Below are 24,854 nucleotides of genomic sequence, written 5' to 3'. Positions count from 1 at the left end.
TTTGATGTCCGCGAGAGACAGCAGACAGGCCCCCGTTTTTTTTTTGTTTTTTTTTAATGTAACAAAAATATGCTGTTGAATAAAATTAATACTTTTCTACCTCGCTCTGGCAGATTTATCCCCCCAAAAAAGGAAAAAAGAAAAAGATTTAACGTATAAATCTTTAATTTATTTTAAATTTTTTTTACAAGATACCTGACCGATCTTCCTCCTGCATTAACAGCCACTATAACAGGATGCGGTAATGAATCGAGCGTGGAGCCGCTCCACCGTGCAGTAGGTCTGCAGCTCGCCTGGCGCGCAGCTGGATCTTCTCCCTCCGCTTTTTTTTTTTTTGTGTGTGTGTGTTTTTCATCTACTGTGTTACACTGGCTCGGAGTCATCGCACAGTAGGAGAAGTCACTGAGAACCACTGCGTGCCGCGTTGAGCGGAGATGTGCGCCGTGTGATTTATGGCAATATTGTATGTCTGCCTCTCAGCTTCGATTATTTACTTTCTTTTAAAAAAAGAAAAAAAAAAAGCTCCAAGTCGGCCGACGCTTTTGTGACTAATTTTCCTGTCGAGATAATCAAACGGGGAGGAAAAGTTTCTGTTGTCGGAGTGACGCGGCACCGTGTGAACTGCTAATATGTGCAACCGCTGTCTATTATGTCGACAGCGAGCTAAACAAAGCGGAGACGTCTCTCTGCTCTGCTTGTGAGCGCTCTGATGTTTCAAGGGATCAGTGTAAGTTCGCAATGAACAACTCCTCACTGGGAACAGATGACAGCATGGCACACAACGCTGCAGTTCAAGCAGAACACGTGCGACTTTTTTTTTTTTACTGTACTTTGTTTAACCCATGGAGATCCAATGCTTGTAATGCCAGAGTCCATAACTACAACAATAACAAAAAAAAAAATCATAACTATCCTAAAAACAAGAACGGAATCAAAGGAGCAACACTATTCCAGGTTTGGAAGTTGTTTCCAAGTTAACTATATAATATGAGGGGCCGTTTAGGACAAAATTTACGTTTTGTCTCTCACACACTACCAAAAACTCTCGCATACTCCAAAAAAGTAGCCACGCACACTCCAAAAAATTACGTTTTGTCTCTCACACACTACCAAAAACTCTCGCATACTCCAAAAAAATAGCCTCGCACACTCCAAAAAATTACGTTTTGTCTCTCACACACTACCAAAAACTCACGCATACTCCAAAAAAGTAGCCACGCACACTCCAAAAAATTACGTTTTGTCTCTCACACACTACCAAAAACTCTCGCATACTCCAAAAAAATAGCCTCGCACACTCCAAAAAATTACGTTTTGTCTCTCACACACTACCAAAAACTCTCGCATACTCAAAAAAATTACATTTTGTCTCTCACACACTACCAAAAACTCACGCATACTCAAAAAAATAGCCACGCACACTCAAAAATTACTCACGCACATTCAAAAAATACTCAAATTGCGTATACACACACTACTAAAATGTCACACACACACACACAAACGTTAACTTTCTCGCTCACATACACTACTATCAGCTCGCTCACATACACTGTACTAACAGCTCGCACATTCACAAACGTTAACTTTCTCGCTCACATACACTACTACCAGCTCGCGCACATACACACAAACGTTAACTTTCTCGCTCACATACACTGCTAACAGCTCGCACACACACAGACGTTTATCTCTCACATACACAAGACTAAAGTTGAACACACACACAGTACTAAGACTCGTTTTATGTATGTGTGAGAGCGAGACTCTTTATGAATGTGTGAGAGCGAGACTTTTTATGAATGTGTGAGAGCAACACTCTTTTTGAATGTGTGAGTTGTCACGGAAGAGGCGGGGCATAATTTTTGGATCAAACTGCGCATGCGTAGATCCTAAACTATAAGTTTCGATTGTTGACTCACTGTATGTTCTATTACTTAGTATATTTGTGCTTTTAAATATATATAGAACGTTTAACTTTCTTGTAGATTAAATGTGCTATAGAAATAAATGAATCTGATTGATTGATTAAAAATAGCAAAATTGCTGTAGTACAATCTGTCCACTGGGTGCCAGATTGTAGCACTGCGGGCAGTCGTTGAATCGTTTAATGCGCCTGTCAAAGTGCTGGTTGCCTCCGGAGAAGATAGAATGGTGTTTAAAATGGCAGCTGCCTGACCAATTCTCTCTCGTTTCGAATTAGAGTTAGCCATGTTCGGTATAGCAAACTCTTTCTTCTTCGGCACTAGTTGGCGCCGGTTAATAATTCCTGTAATACTGGCACCCAGTGGACAGATTGTACTACAGCAATTTTGCTATTTTTAATCAATCAATCAGATTCATTTATTTCTATAGCACATTTAATCTACAAGAAAGTTAAACGTTCTATATATATTTAAAAGCACAAATATACTAAGTAATAGAACATACAGTGAGTCAACAATCGAAACTTATAGTTTAGGATCTACGCATGCGCAGTTTGATCCAAAAATTATGCCCCGCCTCTTCCGTGACAACTCTCACACATTCAAAAAGAGTGTCGCTCTCACACATTCATAAAGAGTGTCGCTCTCACACATTCATAAAAAGTCTCGCTCTCACACATACATAAAACGAGTCTTAGTACTGTGTGTGTGTTCAACTTTAGTCTTGTGTATGTGAGAGATAAACGTCTGTGTGTGTGCGAGCTGTTAGCAGTGTATGTGAGCGAGAAAGTTAACGTTTGTGTGTATGTGCGCGAGCTGGTAGTACAGTGTATGTGAGCGAGAAAGTTAACGTTTGTGAATGTGCGAGCTGTTAGTACAGTGTATGTGAGCGAGCTGATAGTAGTGTATGTGAGCGAGAAAGTTAACGTTTGTGTGTGTGTGTGTGACATTTTAGTAGTGTGTGTATACGCAATTTGAGTATTTTTTGAATGTGCGTGAGTAATTTTTGAGTGTGCGTGGCTATTTTTTTGAGTATGCGTGAGTTTTTGGTAGTGTGTGAGAGACAAAATGTAATTTTTTTGAGTATGCGAGAGTTTTTGGTAGTGTGTGAGAGACAAAACGTAATTTTTTTGAGTATGCGAGGCTATTTTTTTGGAGTATGCGAGAGTTTTTGGTAGTGTGTGAGAGACAAAACGTAATTTTTTGGAGTGTGCGTGGCTACTTTTTTGGAGTATGCGAGAGTTTTTGGTAGTGTGTGAGAGACAAAACGTAAATTTTGTCCTAAACGGCCCCTCATAATATAATGTAAGTCCTTCCATCAATGGGGAGCTAATGTTTGAAGAGCAGGTTAGCTTAATTTTGTACATGATCAAGAAACCATGGGCAGAACAGTTTCCTACATTGGAATAACATTTACTATTTCGGTTTGTGTTGTTAGTAGTAGTTGCCTGGTCACTGAACAATTAGCAAACCACACTGGTTTCCAAACGTTGAGCCGAAATGATTTGATTAAATTTTTGTTGGATGTCATTCCCAGACCCAAGTTCTCTCTTCAGAGAACACCACGTGCAGTAAGTAGCCAGTTATTTTGTATTTAGCAAACAAATACCGACATAATGAGTACCAACCGCTAAGAAGCAAGCCAAGTGCCACCACAGTTAATGAACTACTGTTCTAAGCGATAAAGATGTTCACTTAACCAATTCCTGAAGTTTCCAATTTATTAACTTGAACAAAAGCCCATGAAAATCCCATGATTTGTCTTTTTGCCATTAAGCACCAGTTTCACATTGGCCAAATGACTTTGTAAAGGATTGAATTGCGATGGAAGAGACTCTGCTTCTGCTTATAAAGATGACGCTTTTGTGTGCATAAGTGTGTAACACCATGCTTACAATTGATACACACCTAGATCTATACCTCTTCAAGATTAGTTAAAGAACTAGAAATAGAAAAAAAAGAACTGGTCCCAAGATCAACCCTTCCCTCTGCAGTTCTTGTTACCTGTAGACACAAACCGGGTTCACCCATGTAGGCAGATTAAAAAACAATTCAACACACAGTAACAAAAAGCTCACATGAAACAGCCTTTATAAAACAAGGCTATAATCTACTCTATCAAATGCTTTAAGATCTCCTGAAAGCCCACTACAACATGGTTTGTTATCCAAAGATGATGCTAAGCCTCTGCACTCACGCAGTTTAGCGAAGTTTAGGTTCTGAAGAGAAACAATAAGAACACTTATAAACCCTATTTTTACTTGCACCCTCTTCTTACATCAGCACACGGTGCACTCTCATCATTCAAAAGAAAAAAAAAAGTGCGTTCACTAAAGACTTTGGATTAAAGATCCATTTCACAGTGCTGCATTTTTCAAGACGCTAAATTATAGGTTTCTAGTGACGAGGACCAGGCTTTTTCAGCTCTAACGGGATGTTTCCACGTTTGGCAGGCTACCAGCCCAGTGGCCTGCCAGCAAGCCAATCAAGTGAGCCCACCGGGCTCTGCATCAAAACCAGCCAAGGACCCAGTCCGCCAGCCAATCAGCCCAAAAGAACACACGTGCCGCCTTGAAAGTAGCGTCACAGATAGCGGGCCGATTGGTGAACCGGGCAGAGGACGGCGACGGGCCTCGGCTTTATTCGCCCTGACCTCATCGACGCGAGTCACATCCACGCGCTGATTCCAGATCAGAGCTAAGCCCTTAATGACTGTTTTTGACCGAGCCTGTGACATCACCGTGAGCCGTTGGGATGAGGACGGCACGTTCTGTGGCGTGCCTGTTAGTATGATTGTGTGTCTGGGCATTTTTAATGTGTAACTACTTTCAGAAAGTTGTACAGGACTTGAAGGAGGCCGCGCCGGCACAGTTCGTCTGATATTTTACTCAGCAAAGGCAGAGGGGAGCATTAAACGAAATGGAGACAAGGAGGGGGCGGCTGCTCGCTGCTTGTGGCAGGAGGGTGGATGGGAGTCTGGAGGAGGGGGTATAAAGACAATTTCCTCCCCGCTCTTATTGCTCTGACTGTCTGCCGCCTACTGCCTTCACGGAGGTCCCTAATTGAGATCACTTGTACTTAAAAATAGGAACAAAAAAGGAACTTCTGCGGGCTAGAAGATGGAGAGGAGAAAATAAGGCAGTAATATGTGATGAAGGCTGCCATTAAAGAGACCCAATGATAGATCTGAGCGACCGGAGAGCACAGCCGAGAACTCTCTCTGAGTCCGCCAGCGAACCTTTAGTTGTTGACGTGTCTCACACCACCTGCTGTCAAAGTGTGTGCGCGTGCGTGTGCGTGTCGGCTCACTTTCGATGTGTCTGTGTTGCTCTTTCACGGGGTTGGGTGACAGTGCCTGGGGCTGGGGCCAGAAACATGTCAAACAGAGGGAGTTCAGTTCTTTCACATTTAAATTGTAGATGTCTTTTACATTGCTGCGACCAAACATTTTTTAAACCTGCCAACCATATTTGACCTCCCCTTTCCCTTCACAGCTTTTGTAGCACTAGCTACGCTCAGTTCCTTCATCGATTTGGACCACAGCATCAGTAAACTCTGCAGGTTTTTCCTACGAAGCACGCGTCGATCACCCATGATTATGCTATTAATCAAACTATGACCGCTCGGAGACTGGTTTGGCGGATTTGCTCGCAGGAAACGCAGCATATCCTGGATAGGTACAAGACCCCGACTGGGAACAGGAACCCCTGTAAAGAGCGTTTTTGTTGGACCGAGACCATCTGTAGGTGCTAAAGACAATACAGACAGTTGGGCTGGGCCAACATTCCACTTTACACGTTCCCCCTTCCTCTGTGTATTTCACTGGTCTACTTCCTCCCTGCAAACTAGCCGGCTAGTACCAAAATATTTATAGTACATCTGCAAGACACGCGGTTCTCATGTATCCAAGAGCGCTTAGCCCCCGCGTACATTATGCGAGGCAAAACTAACACCGCACTCACAGAGGGGTATTTCTTTCTGTTGTCCCTGTCCGTAGAGTTTGACTGATGATGATTTATGTGGGCTATGGACACACGGGGAAAGACAGATAGAGTGACTGCATGGCGTGAAGGCAGACAAGCGGTGGCACTCGCAGGGGACCTATCGGCTATCACTTGACCATTTCCAGCGCCGCAGCTTGGAAACTGGAAGGACAAGCAGAGGCAGGAATGAGGGAGAAAAAGGAAGGAGACGTTGGGAAAGGATATATGTATGTATATACAGGAAGGTAGGTGAGAGGAATGTTGAGGAGCACTGGACCCAAACCGATGTGAGAAGGGATGCCATCATGGATGCTCAATTGCACACAGACATAAACATTCAAAAACCACCCCATGTCTGTAAATGTCCCATGCACAATTTTAGTTTTGGGGTATTTAAAGTTTGAATTAAATTTACCGTATGTTTTGTTTGGCTGCCGTCAAAGCTTGCACAGCTCGACTGGACGTATATTATAAGTCAGTCCGTGAAAGAAAGCCTTCATTTACTGGCACCCTTGCCAAAGATGAGTGAAAAGCCCTAAATATATATATAGCTTTTACTTCAGTAGCACAATCTAACACTGAAAAATCGAAGAAATACCTTGTTTTCAGCACCTAGTCTTCTAGACTTTAAGGTCGAATCACAGCTAGACGGATTTTTGACCATTCCTCTTTTCACACCTCGCAGTTTTTCTGTAGGATTTAGGCCTGACGACTAAAATGGCCATGAAGTAGCTGCTGATTATTTTGTCTGATGAACCATTTCTGAGTTGGCTTGTCAGTATGATTTTTAAATTGGTATCAGAAAAATTTCATGGCCTTGCAGGATGAAAGTAATCAGATATTTCAACAGTTTACGACAACATGCACATTGAAACCTAGACTTGTGGATCCACAATGGCCCCACAGCATCACTGATCCTCTACCATTCCTGGGCATTAGGTTGTTTTCCACATACTCTTACCAAACCCATGTGGAATGTTGGACAAAAAAAAAACACTCAATATTAGTCTCACTGGACCAAAGCACATGGTTTCAGTTAAACTCCTATAGTATTTAGCAAACTCCACTTGTTTATGTTCGGGAAAATGCTTTTACATGCCAACAACCATTTGGCATGTAGATGATGCCTCGTAATTGTATATTTAGCTTCCTTAACATCCTTCTCACCATGCGTGGTGGCAAGATAAATGCAGTTCCTCGTCCAGCTTTCTTTTTTTCACATTGCCAGTCGACTGAAACTTTTGATTTTTTGGATCTGACTGTACACATTGGCAGGCTTAGGTGTGTAGCTGCTTTCTTGTTTCTGACTTGTGGTGGAAAAACACATCTGCCGCACTTGGATGGCATAGTTGCTTGTCTGCCTGAGAGAAACTGACCTCAGTTTCACATCAGATTTATACCCCAGAAAAAAGGAAGTTTTGGATTACTAATAAGAATTTCCAAGAAACTCTGATCGCATTACAAATGTAGACAAAAGGGATAGTCCGGGGTGCCAATCATTATGTCAAACATGGATCTTCTCCCCCCCACCCCCCACACACACAGACTAAATGTTCTAAAATTAAAGCTGTGTTTTAATTTTCCCAAGATGATGCCTGTATAGTAAAAGACTGATTTATTTTAAGGTTTTGTACTCATCTTTACTAGGGGTACCACAAATATCACCGACCAAATATTGAAACTGCCATTAGATTCAGTGAATGTTTCCAACTCTGAGACAACAGCCGAAAAGCAACTCTGTCAGAGTTCACTTCCTTCTCTTTTTATCCTTTCTGAGTCTACTTTGGAGCAAATCCCAAGAAACGTACCTGACGTACGCAGTCCGGGGGCCGCGCATACTGGGGTTTGAATTCTCCCCCATGTACATGTCAGAATCGCCCCCAAGAAGACTCTGCTTACGCCAGGTCTTGCTCCCTTTGCTGAAAGAGTTAATTTCAGAGTGTCTCGGCTGACGCAGCTCTCTCAGAGATTGGCATTTGCCTTAAACCTTAGCCTGTAATTATCCTGAGCCCATTAGGCGACTGGTCAGAAATGACTCACTGCAAGGTGGGCGTGTGGAGAAAAATGACAAGAGGATGGAGCTCACTTTCATAGCCTGCAGCCTGAGATGTCCTCGGAAGAAATCAGCTGCAGACATCTTTGGAAAAATTACAGATTTAATGAAGGAAACAGCGTCAAAGTTTGGCAAAATTTCCCCCGGAGATAAATGATCATTGTCTGATTGTGTGACCTATGATCCAGGATTTTCCACATGCATTCGGGTTATTCCAGAGGTTGTTAAAGACTTCATGTCATGTCTGCTCTGCGCCTAGCCAAGACTCGGATGACGCCAGCTTTATAGAGTCTAAATTGAGTCTTGAGCAGAGTCTCATCAACTGCAGGGTCCCACGAGGAACATCAATTACGTTGCGAAACACTGTCCCTCAAACCCAATCTATTCTGCGGTGTTGCATTATGGCAAAGCTGAGAATTTCAGCGTCACATGCATTAAATATCCCCCTCTCTGGCAACGGAGTTGTTGGGATGTGGTCTCCAGTTGACAATTAAATTGTCCGCTCGGAATACACTCTGGAAGCACCAGATTTATGACCAATCATTTTGCGAGAACCGATCATCCTAAATATTTTAACTGGATTTTATGGCACCGTAGATCACTCTGCTGTGTTTGTGAATCCTCCGGGGAACTGAAAACTGTCCCCAGTAGTTGCAGAACTCATTTAGACACAATTAGAGAAGCTCTAAACACTCCAACCTGCTCTCACTGAACCATGGTTTAAGAGACTGCATCCCCAAGAAGGCTCTGTTTTTGCATTATTCTGGGAAAGAACCCCCCCCCCCCCCCCCCCAAAAAAAAAACAGAGGTAACTGTCTGATGACTTGCTAACCACAAAGCCTTATCATTTACCACCCTGAACCAGGTTCAGGCCACGGAAACCAACTTCTGCCAGTAAAGACTCAGAGAGCGGATACACACGGTTAAAAGCTGTAAACATTAAACCCGTGTTTACATTGCGAACAATTCTTTTTCATCAGTAATAACCTCACACTGTGAGCCTGATGATTGGGTAATATTTATTACAGGCCCTCGGGGTGTGCTTCGCTTTCAGCCTCGCTAATGTCTATAAAACCTTCCACTCTTGGCCTCGACTGTCGCGCAGACGAGCTCCCTCAACCTGAATGCATATGCGCTTTTAATGCAGGCCTCCTTCAATGCGCACAGGTCATGCAGGCAAACGCATGTGTACGCATGTATGCTGCACACATGTGCGCTGCAGTAAAAGGGACGGGCTCTGAGACTTTGGTTAACCAGGCTATAATTTGGAGGCCCAGCAAAGACTCGCAGCAGCCTCGCTCTGATGTTTACCAGCGAGACCGATTCTGCTGTTCTCGCCGCTTCAGCATGCCTGGGTCCAGCAGGACTCATGCATGTTGATCTATCTGGCTGCGTGCAAATGAAGGGAATCTGCGTGAGAGCAAAACAGGCGAATATAATGCAAAGACCATTTGACATACAATTCTTTAAAGGAGCATGCAATTGTCTTCATTTTAGAAACCCATCTTTCTATGTAAACGAAATGATCCTGGCAGTCCTTATAGAGCGAAGTGGGTGCAATTTCTACTTTTATTTTTATTTTTTTAACAGATTTAAATAAAGTATTTATCAGAATTAACAAGTATACTAGTTGTAATCATACACAGGAAAACATTTCTAGTTTGATTAGTATGAGACTAATCCTAGTTTCTAGCTTTTTGGCACAAATTTAGGCATGAGCGAAATAAGCTGTTGCCCAGCGACTCCAGATCAGCAGGGGGCCCCCAAGAGCTCTCAGCTTCTCATAGACCTTCTCAAAGGTTCTAATTTGTGGTTATTTTGCTGAAGAATGATCCTATTTTAAAATTTGTTTTTATAATTCAAGAGTAGCAAGCATAAAAGAAGAATTAAAATTCTTTAAATTTTAATTTATTTTTATAATCTAAGGACATGAAAATGTACCAGTCGTATTCACACAGACAAAACTTTTCATCTCCCAACAGTTATTTTAAGGTTCAAAATTGTAATATTGCTAATTTTCTTGTTAATTCTGCTAATTGTGTGTATGAGAGGTCACATTTAATAGACGCTGTAAAACAAAGTGAATTATCACTAAATGACAATTTTCCATATATACTAATTAAACCATCTCTCCTTTCCAATTGAGCCAAACTCCAGAAATGACTGCCAGAACCAAATTAATAAACAAGAGAAATAACTTTGTCTCACAGTTTACTTATTGTTGTACAGTTTTTAAATAACTTATAAACCACTTGTTGCCTTTTTAAAATAAAATTATGAAACTTTGCTAATTTAGAACTGGTAATTAGTAGCTGGTGGGTTTAACTACAACAGGGGAACCACACTGCATTCCGCTCAGGGCCCCAGATTAATGTTGGGACGGCCCTATCTCCAATGATCCACCGACTACATTTTCATCCTGAAATGTCAGCCTTCTCATAAATGAAAAAAGACGAAATAAATGATGCAAACTTCCCGAAAGAAACACCCTTGCATTAAAAAAATGTTTGTCAGCAAAAACTGTCTGACTTCTATTTTTGTTTGTGTTGAGTCTAATTCTCCAGAGACCAAACCGCTCACTTTCTGTCCCTGTTGGGCTTTTTTTCTTCTTCTTCTTCTTCTTTTCCCGCCCCCGCCGTAATCCTCCTCCCAAGCAGGACTAAAAAGAAAACAATGCAATTCAATAGACCGGAGCTCGCAGCCTTTCATTTAGCTGTGACTTTGAATCATCTTTGCTCTGTGTGAGCTTTTTTCCTTCGCACAAACACATATGCTGCAGTGTCGCAGCATCGCAGGACTCCTTCACGGGAGAGGAAGAAAGGCAGGAGGAGAAAAGGAGCTTTCAAAATATCACTCTAATAAAATATTCCCGCTCCTCTGGGATGCTCATTCAGCATCACGGGAGGTAAAGTGGAAAAGGCCTGTTATTGGTCTCTGTCCAACAAGGGGAACGAGAGAAAAAGAGCGAGAGAGAGAGAGAGACCTATTTCCTTTGAGGAAAGACGCAAAATAAAATGAACAGAGTAACAGTTGAAGGAAAACTTTTAACTGCAAAAAAAAGAGGACTCTCCCCCCCCCCAACTACAGACGACTGTAAGAGAGCAGCTGTCTGGGTGAGTGACAGGATTATTCAGCTCCAGACTGAAAGCCTACCCCAGCAAGGATCAGACTGTACGTATGTATATGGACTTTGATCAGCCAGAGCAGCCTGTCGGAGCAGCAGTGTGATTTGATTGAGAGAGTGTGTAAACTGGAACAGCTCACGGATCAACACAAAAACAAGAGAAAAACTCTTAAAAGACGTCCTCCGCCCCAGTCAGTCAGAGGAAAGTGCTTTCAAACAACCTGAAATGTAACTCAGGGGATTTCTTTTTCTTTCTTTCCTTTTCTTTTTTTTTTTTTTGCAGGTTGGTAACATTGCTGTCCTTGCAGGAGTAGTTCGAAACTGTGTTTTATTTTTTTTTCTTCAAAAGCAAAAAGAGCTGCAGACTTAAGAAAGTTGTAGCAGGAAAAGACAAAATAACTTTATATACCCGTTTCGATAATAGAATAAGCCAGGCTAACGCTGCAGTTCTCCAGATATGGCCGGGATTCTAAAAAGACATTTTGACAAAACAATTTTATTCCGTAACTTTCCCTCCAATTTACTTTAAATATAAGACAGTGAGGCTGCATCTTGATGCACTGGTCGGGTTCAATGCGACTGAGTTCACCAATCCTGCCATGATTCACATCAGGTAAGCAGAATCCAATACAATACATCAAGTTAAGCTATGATACAAAACAATACTACACAGAACGATACGGTTTGGTACGATGTGAAATGATGATACACTAGAATGAAACATGGGAATGAAGCTAAAAAAAAACTATTAAATTATTTAAAATATAAAGGACATTTATTAAACAAAGAGCTTAGTGTTACAGCTGCTATACAGTGCGACTCAGTGTGATGTGAAAATTATGTCACGCAAAGGACGAAAAATAAGCTGATTTTGTTGTTTTGATAGTTCACCAATAGGGAAGTGACGGGACATTTTGCGACATTTGATGCAAAAACAAGACAACTTAGCCGCTGCGAGAGTTAAAATGGCACTTAGAATCGCTAAAGCTAGCTTTGGTGTGTGGCCGTGGACGTAGGTGTGTTTTAGCCATTTTTACAATTGCTGGTGTAAAAAACTTGAGCTCAGGACCTCTCTGCTACTAAAACATACGTTATGAATTTTGCAACGATACCTCTCCAGGTGCACATGTTATATACGTTTAGGATTGCTTTTATGTATCGTTCACAATTTTATCGGTCGTACATTTTTCAAAATTTGATTTAAGTTCATTTGTTCATCTGTTCTGTGTTCTGAACTCGGTGACAGAAGAGCTTTTTCTAGAAAACCTGGTTGGAAACTAAAGTTATTTACGCACAACTGACATTTTGCTCATGAAATAAACTGAACTTCATCTCCTGTGATATAGAGAAAGCATCTCGCTGTCGGCACACATCCTGTTCAGCTTGATTGTTTAAAACAATTCATATATACAAACGTGTGCTTCCATCTGTTTGAAAAGAGTAAATATTTGAAAATCTCATCGTATTTATCTCCGGTCACTATTTTTTTGTCCACAAATACTAAAAAACAAATTCAAACACACAACTGTAGCCTTTGTCTTTTCATGCTATTCGTTTTGATTCTCATCTCCCTTTAGTGCTCTATCGGGGATTTCTCTCATTGAGCTTGATTTCTCACGTAGAATTTCAACCAGGTCAATCAGCGAACAGAAGGACAAGTGATGAGCCGTGACGTTGATTTTCTGCAACGTTGTAGAATCGTAGTCTGCCAGTAGTTGTAAAACTGGCAGCAGAGAATAAACTTCTCTCTCCGCAGCGGAGGACGGTCGCTTGCAGCTGTAAGCTTCATTATGTCAAACTGGCGCATTACATACGTCACAGCCAAAGGTTAGGAGTTATAGATTAGTAGTCTTGTGTATTTAATAAGAAGTCTCATTTAAAGGGAAATTTAAAAGGTTTTTGGAGATTTGTTACTTCTGTATAAAGATGTATAACTCAAGGGAAATAGAGCCGGCAAAAAAAAAAAAAAAAAATCATTACAGTATATTGTTTCTTTGCATAGGTTAAAGATTTAAATAAAACATTTAAATCTGAAGATCTTTCTTCAGTTTCTTTCCTTCTCTCTTTCTCTCTCCTTCCTTGTTTCTCTCTACAGGCCACTCTACAAATGAGAGCTACCTTTTCTCGCATCCCCCTCTTTCCCCAGAGACTTGTCAATGTCAGCTACACACCCGATTCAAAGGTTCAAAGACTAGCATCCCACTAAACACACCTACACACACTCCTATACCCTTTCTCCCCCTCCACTACCTCCACCCTTTGTGTCCCTGGGGCGTATTTCATTTTGGTGTCGGTGAATGCACTTGAATGAGTCTCGGTGTGTGCCGGTGTGTGTGTCTGAGAGTGTGTGCGTGCCACAGGTGGCGCGGCGCTGGTGACTCTGATTGTTGTGGTGACCAAAAGCATCACCGCCCCATCGCATTTGTCATCGCCCTTTTCCTGAAAGCGTGGGTGGGAGGGGACCTCCGAAGGGAAGGGGAGGAAGGTAGGCGAGGAGAGCTGATGACGGCAAATTGCAACCTTTGACAGTGCCATATGGGAGGTGGTTCTGAAGAGTCAGCCCTACGGAGGACCAATCTGTAGCTACTGGGCATTCTCTGCCCTCCGTTTTTTTTTTTTTTTTGTGCTGCTCACTACATCTCTCCCACCGGAATCCGCGACGCATGAAACGTCGGTCTTCCGTGCGTCATCGAATCACGGAGCGGTCGGAAACCATAAAGGGCTTGTGTGGGTGTCGTCGAGTGGGTGGGCTCCCCGACTTTGAGGTGCATTTGATTTGTTGTGTTCACACCTCGACGCTGGCAGGGGGGGGGTCCCTCCCCGCCCCTCTGCGTGGGCTGGTAATTCGAGCAAATTAGGAGATGGGGCCTGTGTGCCATTAATGACACCCCACACCCTCTGCTGCACGTCCACCTATTGTTCCCTCCCCTGCACACACCTTTCTTTTCTTCCGCTCTGAATCGCCCCCTCCTCAGTCCCATCTGTGCCTCCTGCTCAACACTCAGCCTCAGTCAGGCAGAGTGTGTGGAATGCACACACACATAAACATATAGTGCACATGGGGGCGAGCAAAGGGGTTCATCGGGGAGGGGGGGGGGATTGGTTCCAGGTGCCAGTTTGAGTGAGCGCATTAATCAAGCAGACAGATCTTCCTGACGCAGAAACCTTCACACTCTCGAAGTCCTCACATAGCATACACACTTTACAGTAGAGCTCCTACATATCCAGCTTTATGCAAAGCTATTCATGCTGATGGAAGTTTTTCATGTTTTGTCAAGACTTTAATGTATTTAGTTAGGATTTTGTGTGACGGGCCAAAACAGAGGAATGGCAAAGGAAAATGATGTACGAGTTGAAAATGTTTGAAAAAAATCTGAGTGGCAGGAATTTGTGTTAAGACCCAAATACTATAGGGTCTGCATTTCCATGGACCATTGAATTGCGCAAATTGGATTTACAAAGGGAAAAAGAAAAATTCAAGTTTTTCAAAATAAAAGCCTCCACTAGGACGAAGTGGTTTTTCAGAGCTGTGTCAAAATTGGTGCAGTGTTTCTATCGCAAAACTGCGATAGAAACACTTTTTCCGCATCAGGCCAGATTTCGTGAGACAGCGCTCAGACGGCTCCACCAGAAGTCTCACAGCTTCGCTCAGTTCATCAAAAACTGAGTTTGACATTTGAACGCGTTGAAGCCGACGCTCTTCTGTAAAACTCCCGTGCATGGATACGTCGCCGCTCCCTAGGGGCTTTTCTCATGTAAATGTTCACATCTGTCACCGCCGTGATTTTTTATCACTTACTCACGTGTGATTTTAATTGCATTTCTTATTTCATGGAAACACCGCAATTGCTAAATTGTGCCTTTTCGACATTAAGAGACTATCAAAAAAGTTTTGCACGCATTTGCAATGGAAACACAGCTCATGTTTAATCTAGAAGTAGTAGAGATTCTGCCCAGGTGGACCTCAGAATCCAGATACCAGTTTAATTCATTCCTAGAAATGAATCAAATTAACTCATGCGTGCTTATTTAATTACTTCATGGATGAGCCACTCCACCTCCTGCTCTTTTTACTACCCTTCGAAGGAAAGTGGAGGCTTTTACATATACGTTTGAGTCCATCCCGAGTCAGAGGGGATGCCGCATTCCTTTCAGATTAAACCAAACAGGGTGAAATAGTTGGCCATTTTTCCCCCCGGCGCAGACGAGAACAGGTAGCGCCTTGTGCCGGTGCTGCTGGCCGCGCTCTCATTTACTCACGTCGTTACAAGCTGAATCCAAACACGGGGAAAGCTCAACACTCCATATTTCCTCTCAATATAGAAAAGGCTGAAAGTCCAAACGGGTGGGGAGGGGTGTTGCGGGACGATGTTCAGCTTCCCCTGCGGTTCGAGATCGCTGTATCAGCTCGGCCCAAAGCTGCCTGCTGATCGAATAACAGGAATCAAACGCAAATAAAGGTGAGGGTGGCGGTGGGGGAAAAAGGAAGGACATGACACGGGACAGAGCGAGGTGAAGCGGCTTGTGTTTCATTAGAATGAACCCGGTCCAAGATAGACCAATTTTCAAAGTGTTAGGTAGTTACTTCCTCTCTGAGGGCTTATATCGGATAACGGTAATTCGCCCAGCGTGATGCTGCTGCTGCCGAGGACGAGGGCCTGAACCCGCTAAGTGCTGAAAAAGCGCCGCATTAAAAGATTCGCCGGTTAACGGTTACCTGGCAACATGTAGAGGAGTCAAGAGTTCAAAAATCAAACCGGTCAGACTTTTACTTTGAATAAAAATGGCAAAGGATTTGGAAAAAATTGTAAAAAAAAAATAAAAAAGAGATCAAAAAAGAGAGAGGTTAGCAGTAACGGTGTTTAAAAAGTGAGTCTTTCGTCAACACTATCAACAGGCAGAACAGTCAGCTGGCAGGTCACCTTATCATAATAGTGTAATTACTCCCATTGCAAGTGGGTATTGGGATAAAACGAAAGATAATACACGCTGCCTTGTGAAAATGTGCGCCGAATTGTGGGTTTGTTGTCACAGTCTTCATATTACAGGGATTAGAATAATCTCATTTGTTTTAACAACTCTCCGTTCCTTTTCTTCCACCGGAGCCGGACGATAATCCACGAACTAATAGCTCAGAGTTAGGTAGGAAAACAGAATCCAATCGTTTGCAGGTTATTTACTGTACATTAAATTACATGTAGAAGCACTTCTTCACAAGCTTTTGTTGGCAGACTTAGCTTGAGCTATTTAACCTGTGTATGTGTACGAGATTCACATGAAACGATAACATTGAGTAAAAATAAGTTTCACTGTATTTACACAACACATTACATGGTCTAATTGCCTCTATATAATGGAGGACATCCATATTTATTTTTCCAGTTGCTTAAATCATGTTGCATACTTATTATTAGTAGTAATAATGGTGTTAGCTACATGTAGTTTTTTTTTTTTAGCATTTTGAGAGATATGCTTATGTTTCTGAGTGGTTATTGTGCAGAATTTGATCCATTTTTTATAGGAGTTGGATATTTTGTCAGGCTATCTGCCACTCGCAGTCAGCTGCTAACAAACATACTATAAAATAGTTTAACTAAGAGTGATAGGTGGTGCTTCTTCCCCGTTCCAGCTCATGAGAGGACAAACAGTAGCAGAATTTTTAAAATTAAGAACTAAGAATGTAATTTTCTTTGTTTCTGTCTTCAGAAATTGATTTAAAAAACTGTGTTTTAATAGAATCTGTAGGCAGAGCAGAGTAATCCAATCCATCCACTGATATTTCGTCTCATTATATCACAGGTTTAATGCTATAAAAACATTGACAATGCTCGGTTTTTGGGTGTCATCGTGCTTAGAGGTAGAGCAGGTGCCTCAAATTGCCCCCTACAAAGTCCTCCTGGGATTTGATTCCCAAACTCAGGACACTTTTTTCTGGCCGATCGGCACAAAAGCATTTCACAAACAGAAAAAGAAAAAGTTTTTTAATTTACCTCAAACTTGCAAGGGAGACTTCACTTCAACGAGACACATCCAGGCATTTTACAAACCTAACATCCCCAGAGACTCTGAGCCAACAAGAGTGACGAGTTCTTGCATCCCCTTAAGTTTCCTGTGTTTTTTTTTTTGCAACTATTTCCAAACAGATGAATTTGTCTTTCTTCCAAAGCGTAGGCTCATTTATTCAACTCAACTGACCACCATTGCACAGCAACCGGTCTGTCAGGGTCAGCGCTTTGTCACTGTATGAATTTATGACCCACACAGTCATAAATCCAGGCTTGCTTTGGCACTTTCTCACGTATCACTTTACAAAAACTTTTTAAAAATTAGGAACGTGATCAGAGAATGTTTCTGTTGTGTTGCGAAGGCCACTTTTAAACCCTCCACATAGTGTGAAAACCAACTCATGCCTACTCCTAACCTTTGTTGCCTTCGCAGCGTCGCTGTAGAAAGGGCAAAAATTACAGATAGTTTCCTAAAAAAAAAAAAAAAAAAAAAAGTGGGAATAGCTTGTTTCAGCCCATTAAAATCACAGGTTATTGTGTTTCCATGACACTCTCATTCAGACCGTAATAGCTACCTGCAGCTTAAGTTTTGGCCGCAACAAGCCCACCATTCGCTGCTTGCACATTTCACTGACATTAATCTATCTCCGAATAAATCCTGATCACATTAACACTCTGAACCTTTCTGTTTTCCCCCTCAGGAACAAGCGTAGGCTAATAGGTTTTAATAGCCCAGGCAGTTTGCAAACACAAACAGAAGCGTTGTACTTCATCAAGTATGACCCTGCTGGGATTAAATAGCAAGTTTGCCTCAGAGGTACAATTAAGAGACGCTAAAAAGAGTTCCTTTGAGCGCGGAGTTGAGGGAAGAGTCTCCGCTGCACAGTAGCAGCCAGTGAAGCGCTGCCGCTTTTTTTTCCTCCCCCCCCCCCCTCCACCCTCTGGCATTTTCAAATTACCTATTGATGAGTGGGCTTCACTTCGCTCCCCGGCTGGGACGAGGGTGGGATGAGAGAGGAGGGGTGGGGGGTGATGTCTGGTTCACTTTTAAGATGTCTCCAAGAAGCAGGCCTGTGGTTAGATCTAAGGCAATACTTATGCAACAGAAGCTTGCCTTTCTCAAATACATATACGGTTTCCCTTGCAAATTATCCGAGATTTTCTTCAGGGGTAGGGGGGGGGGGGGGGGGTAAAGTTTTCCGCCTGGAGTCCTCAGATATTTACCCCTTTCGCTTTTGATCGTGTTGACTCGGGTCCCTTTGCCTTTTTTTCCCCTCCTTCTTTTTTTTTTACAATTTTTTATTATTCTTTACTGTTCCTGCACGACTTTATTGAACGATAATTGCTACCCATGACTTAATTGTCTATACGTAATTAGGTTTGTAAGAGAGAAAATAGGCAGTTAAATGTTCCCCAGAGAGGCAGTGGCGGTTGAGTGGGTGCCACACGTGTTGTCGATTATTCTGCCCCTCTCCATCTGATCTGCCAGTATGAGGAGATATAATGGAAAAAAATGGATTTTGAAGCGATTTAATGAGAAGTGCCTGACGCAAAATGCCAAGACAAATTTTAATGATCCCTCTCCTCTGTCTTTGCTTAATTAGAAATCTTCGCCAGCTCAGTTTATTGCTGTGGATAAAAAGCTGGGTCTTGAATTAAAAATGTTCCTGATAAGCAGCAATGTGTAGAGTGGAAAAAAAAAAACTAACAAAGGGGGGGGTTTAGATGAAAACCGAATGTCGCTGGACCAAAAGAAACACAAAAACAGAAGGAGTTGAAAACGTGATCCCATTTAAACGGATTTACTTGAAGCTTTTAAAGCAAAGCGAAGATGAAGCATCATTGGGAATTTTAACAAAGCGATTCGAGGAAAACTACTTACGGTGCCATTTGTAATTGTCATGATATGTTAAACATACTAAATCATGTTTTTCTTTTTTGTTTAGGGGGACTGAGTTTTTTCGGGCCTGATATTAAATAACAAGCGGCAATGCCGTTACACTTAAACTAATTATCACTTTCATCACCTTCCCTTCAAAGTGTGTCTACCTGAAATCCGCAGAGATCTACACTTGAATGCACGGCAGCATGCTCTTCTTCTCTTGTCCTCTCGTGCCCCAGAGACTCGCCGAAAGGTCAGAGGGGGTTAGAGCGTTAATAGGTGGCGGTGATTGTTAGAAAGCCCGCTCTCTCTCTCTCTTTCTCGTTCTCATTCTCCACAGCCCCTGCAGCCTGCTTCTGTGCGGAGCAGCTGTGGCTGACCACAGAGCGACTTCTGCAAAACATCTTTTACGCGTTTGATTTGGACAAGGCGAGCGAAGGCTGCGGAGTGGAGCAGGGAGGCAGACGTGTGGTGGTCTTGCATCAGGAGGAAATATTTGTTTCCTTCAATTTGGCAAAAAAAATAAAAAATCCATGCAATACGGTTAATTTTGCAACCTTGAAGTAGACTCTGTAAAAGAGCTGTCACAGCAGATTAAAGTAAATCTACAGTGAAGGGGTGAGGTGGAGGGGGTCTTAAGTGAAACATGCAAGTTGGCCTTCCCAGGTAGCCTCTGCTCCTGTTCAGGAGTTATTTTTGTCCCCTAATTTCAAACAGAGAAACGAGAGGATTAAAAAGTATCCGAGGCGAGGAATTATTTTTAGAAGTCCAATAAAAATCAGAACGAAGTGGTTGTTCTAAATCTGAGCTTATGATGAGTTTGCTCAGTTCAGTTCCGAATTTCCGTCAGCCGGTTCAAGCTGCTGCGGTGCTGGAGGAAATCTAAACAGATTAATTGATGACAGCGGAGCGACCAAGCAGCTTTAGGAAGCGATTACAGATCCCTCTTGGCAGCCTAATCAATACTGTATTCCCAACAGAGACACATAAACCCACACACAGCCCAGTAATCCCCACATCTTGTTCCAATGCTCAACTGTAAACTCCTTTGCGCAGCGGCTGTTTACGTCTGTCAAAAATATCACCCCTGCCTTTGTTTTTGGTTCTGCAATGGCATCGCTCTCTAAATCTAAGGGTACGTTGCACAAACATGTCATCTCCCTCTTTCAGGAATATTTATAAACACTGCATATAAGTAAATACTGGAATCTCTCAGTGCAGATTTAATTTTTTTTTTTTTTTTTTTTGGTCACTTGTCAAAAAGTCTTGATGACGGTTGGGTCTCTCTCTTCCACCGCAAATGCTCAAAAATTGATGGCGGTGACCTCGGCTGATCCTCGTCTGGATTCAAATCCTTCAAGATCTTCAGGTCCAAGATCTTTATCCTCATCACAGAAGCTATCCGCATATCAGCAGCTGACCTCCCCCCCCACGAGTCCTTTCCGTGACCCCGAGCCCCGCAACCGACCCGTTTCCAGAAGAGAATCGGTGACCGTAGGTACTCACCCCAGAAGAAGTTTTGCTGACATGGTGTCACTGTGCTGAAGAGGCTGTTAGATGCCATGGCTGCCTCTGGTTCCAGCAAGCCCCACTTTTGTTCCTCTGCGGTTTCTGTGACCCTCGACACGTCCTAAACCAAGAGCACGCAGCGTGTCATGAAGGCGGAAAAAAAATGGAAAAGCCATCCACAAGACATGCTTCTACGTATCAACTATTTGGATGACCACAAGTAACGACCAGGTTTGGTTTTATAGAGAGAAAAAAAAAAATTGCAGAGGCAAATATCGCTTTTGCGGATAGATCAGATGGTGTCGGACTGGCTTGCCTGGCCAGTGTGGTTGGAACGTACTTACTTGCTTAGCGCCGTCCTTGTGACTGGTGCTGGCCCGTGACGATTAACCATTTACACTCCAGGTCGCCCTCAGACACCAACCCCGAGCCGCACGTCTGTGGTTCTGTGGTTGTTGGGGAGGCGAGCAGAGCCCTCACACAACCCAAAAGGCACCAGCTTTAAAACTCGTCTCTTTCCTGCCCTCCATGCGGCGTCACTGGAGACCCTGGGTCACATGCCCGCCGACGTCATCACGGCACAGCAGCTGAGTGGGACAGCCTACCGTTGCAGCTTGTCTTGCCTCTTGCCTCCCCTTCCAAGAGTTTTTTCCTCTCCCCTCCTTCTCCCACCACGCTTGATCCGGCAGCGTTTTCCAGGCTCTCTTGGGACCCGGTTCCTGACGCTCCCATGAGTCAGGAGGCTTCAGTGGGGGCCAGCTTGCTCAACCGCCCATGCTCCTCTCAGCATATGGGCAACAGTGCTCTCTCTGCCTTGCTCTCCCTTCACTCATTCAGCCCCCCTTCCCCTCCTTCTCTCCTTCCCGTCTATGTCTCTCTCTGTGACTCCGCTGTTCCTTCCCTCAACTCGTTTAACAGGCTGCCGTGCTGCTCCTGTCTGCCTTTGAGCAGGGAGAGCTGAACTTGGTAAGATTTGAGGGTGTGAGTGAAGCGCGAAAGGCTGGCTGGCTGACTGGCGGTGTGAGGCTGGGTGTGTGCGACGGCGTGTGTTTGTCTGTGTAAGCATGTGCAGCAGGAGGAGAGAGAAAAAGCGAGTGGAAAGCGGAGGTGTTATGACACTCGGCCGAGGAGACTTGCCCGAGTTTCCTGTTTTCTCCCGTCTCGAATATCGCCGCGCCGCAGACAGCACTTCGTGTTATCGCGTCACGCTCTACTGGCATGCGTTTGTGCATGTGCATTTGCATCCAAGCCAATGCACTGACCCGTCACTGGCCTCCACTAAAGAGAAGGACCGGGGCAATTCCTGTAAGAGGCCATGCATCGCGGCCACCTGTCCTCTTGCTGAGACGGCTTCACTTCACACGGTCTTGTGCACAATCAGACACAAACACCCACGCGAACGCAGACACCCTGCAGATCTCCCCCCCCCCCCGCCAACAATCAGTGATTAATCACAGGATAATTCCCACGAAGGCTCAAGCTGTACACGTGCTTGCACGCCACAGAGACGGTTGGGCTTTTGATCAGCGATCACAGGTGTGCGCTATGACAGATCATAAAGGGAGGCGAGGTGTTGGTGGAGAACCAAAAGAATGAGTGGTATGAAGATCATCGAGATAAAAGGTTAGCATGTCATGTCAACACACCGTAACAGTCAAAGAGAAAAATGGCATTGTTGTAGTGATTAATAATTGCATAAATCTGCCAAAACGGTCATGAGGTGTGATAGTAATTTGCAAAGAAAAGTCTTTGTCATAACTGTTCAGTCTCGAAAGGCATTGTGTGCGCCTGCATTCAGCACGTTTCCCTGACAGTGCCGTTAATTGCGTTCCCTCCTTTAATGGGTTCAGACGGAGCACAAGCTGTTCTGTGAACGCCTCAGAGGTTTATTGCAGGATGTCAGTGAACGAACAGCATCGCACAGATCAAGAAACACAACAGACAGGTGGGGAATAAGGTGTTGATTAAGTTTAAAGAAGTATTGAGTGATAAAACATTGCCCTCAAACTTCAACATAGAACATCTTTCGAGCCAAAAGTGAAAGATGCCCATGGTAACTCTGGAGGAGCTGCAGACATCCGCAGCCCTTGAGGAAGAATGTGTTAACAGGGCAATGTTTTAGCAGTGCACTTCACAAATATAGTCTTTATGGAAGAGTGGGAGGAAGAAAATCAACACTGGAGGAAAGCCATAAAGAGTAAGAGCTAACCAGACCTGGAAGAATGCACCTGGGTAAAACAAACAAAAAAATTCAACTTTGAGGGCTACATGCAAAATGCATGGCAGAAAAATGCACTGGATATCATGCTAGCTAAACAGACCATAGTCTTGATAAAGGATGGTGGTGTTAGCATCATGGTAGGGAAACAGTTTTGCAAAGTTGAGCTTCACCTTCTTGGAATGAAACAAAGCCAAATTTTTCCTTTTTGTTTGACAATTATGCAATTATTGAGCTGTTATATAAAATCTCAATAAAGAACATTGAAGTTTGTGGTTTGAAATTCATAAAATGTAAAAAAAAAAAAAAAAAAAAAGAAGTGTTGTTTTTAGCAATTAAAAAAAATGCCTGGGAGAACTTGTTGTGTTCGGGTGATTGAATTTTATATGACTAATTGAGTTTGAGGTATTTTCATACTGTTTCAAGAAATACTCAGACATATTTTGTAATCAACAAATCCAGTACCACTAGTGCATCTCGATACAATTTTATTTATTTATTTTTTTACATTAGATTCGGAAATAACTCTGATAAAAAACATTGTATGATTGAAATAATGTACGCCCTATACTTTGATGGTTTTTAAAAAAAATAATAATAATAATTTTCCCCAAGTAAAAACTCAACATTTAAAAAAAAAAGATTTTCGTCATTTCAGTTCAGTAGACATTCAGAATCAAAGGTATTTAGGAAAGACAAGGTTTTAAAATGTTGTGCTTTTATAGCCGCTGGCTTTTCCACCGTAGCGTTCCTTTGGTCCAAAGTCCTTCTAATGAGATGCCAGAGAAACTGGCAGAACAACCAATTTTCTCTGGCCAAGTGAAGCATAAAGTAGCACACCTGCTTCCAGAAAAACATGAGCAGTTTTAATATGGAAAGTAAAGAAGCACCACCCATCACTCCAATGAAGGTTTTCAAAGCTACAAGCAGCATTATGAGTCAAGCAGAAAACTGCATGTTGGCTACATGAGCAGATAGCCCCACAAACTAACCTTTAACTTGTATTACTGCAAAACAGAGAGACGTTGTCTTTTCCACTATAAGAAGTGTACTAACTATATCTAGCAGCTATGTTATTTAGAGTTTTACTGTAGTCTATATAAAAATAACTATATGTGGTTTCAAAATGATTTAATTAGTAAATTAAATCATTTTAGTAGCAGTTGTTTTAAATTTTGGTGGTGAAACGCATAAGAATCGTATCATTTTCAGATTTTTTTTTTAGTGCTACATTTGATTGATTACAACTTGCGTTGTTTTAAAAAGTAGCGTATTTGTCCAGCGGTAACGCCTCTAAAAAATGAAACCGCCGCACCAGTAATCGACGCGACGGCTTTAGTTTGCACTCTTTTTTTTTTTACGAAGATGAGTGTGAATAAAATAAATGCTTTTTTTTTATTTTTTATTTACAGTCTCATTTCTTCTGTCACTGACCTCGCTGTAGGTTTATAAAAATAAAGAAATAAATAAATTCGGCAGCACAACAGCGTTTCCACAAGCCTTTACCGCCTTCCTTATTTTTGTGCAGTGAAACGTTTGCCTTGGCTCGCTGCTTTGTAAATATTTGCCATCTAAAACAAGAACATGCCTCTTGAGCTGCAGCACATGCTTCAGAATCCTCCGGGAAAGGCAATTTGAATCCTGGAAAAAAAACCGAGCATCATATAGGAAACACCTATTTCCATTTTAAAAAGATTTTATTTACCACGTCACTTTAGCACTTCGTCTTTTCTTTAGGTAGAAGACAAAAAACAAAGAAAGAAAAAAGCCTACTTGACGATTGTTTGCACATTTTAGATCTGGCAGGAGCACAGGCCGGCCGCGTTTAAGGATCGGCTTGGTTCGTGATTCTGAAGTTTCTCAAGAATAATGTTTAAGGTCACGTCTAAACATTTTTAAGGTTACTGCAAACGGATGCTTTTTCTGTCAGAAGCGCTAAACCTTCGGACAAAGTCCAGCACCGGCATGAGCTCGGCGGAGCCACGATAAATTACGTGCAGTTTGATGGGGGGGGGGGATGTAATTTGCCCGTCGTGATTGAGCCCCGAGACGTGGAATGAAAAAATAAAGCATAAATGTCAACTGCCCCTCTCGCATGGCAGGAAACATTACTCCTTGGGTGGCACGGCATGCGATAAACATCCTTGATGGTGAA

The 24,854-nt window shown here is 42.7% G+C and overlaps 1 protein-coding gene across 5 annotated transcripts in view; it reads right to left on the bottom strand.

The window, feature by feature from the left end:
- runx2b (RUNX family transcription factor 2b) overlaps positions 1 to 21,858 on the bottom strand; it is a 63,508-nt gene extending 41,650 nt beyond the window's left edge. Inside the window, exons 1-2 of one of the 5 annotated variants that reach the window (XM_032585360.1) lie at positions 20,826 to 21,858; positions 20,479 to 20,602 (exon numbers count right to left, since the gene is read on the bottom strand). In XM_032585360.1, coding sequence (XP_032441251.1) covers positions 20,479 to 20,536 — 58 coding nt within the window. In that variant the 5' untranslated portion in view covers positions 20,537 to 20,602; positions 20,826 to 21,858. Of the gene's footprint in view, positions 1 to 20,478; positions 20,603 to 20,821 lie in introns of all 5 variants that reach the window. The other 4 variants (XM_032585359.1, XM_032585357.1, XM_032585356.1 and 1 more) reach the window with 4 other exon arrangements.
- Positions 21,859 to 24,854: the final 2,996 nt, after the last annotated feature.

Source organism: Xiphophorus hellerii, chromosome 15 (genome assembly GCF_003331165.1).
Source record: "Xiphophorus hellerii strain 12219 chromosome 15, Xiphophorus_hellerii-4.1, whole genome shotgun sequence".
NCBI classification, from domain to species: Eukaryota; Metazoa; Chordata; class Actinopteri; order Cyprinodontiformes; family Poeciliidae; genus Xiphophorus; species Xiphophorus hellerii.
Note: the sequence above shows the minus strand (reverse complement) of the source record. Positions and strands in the feature narration are given on the sequence as shown.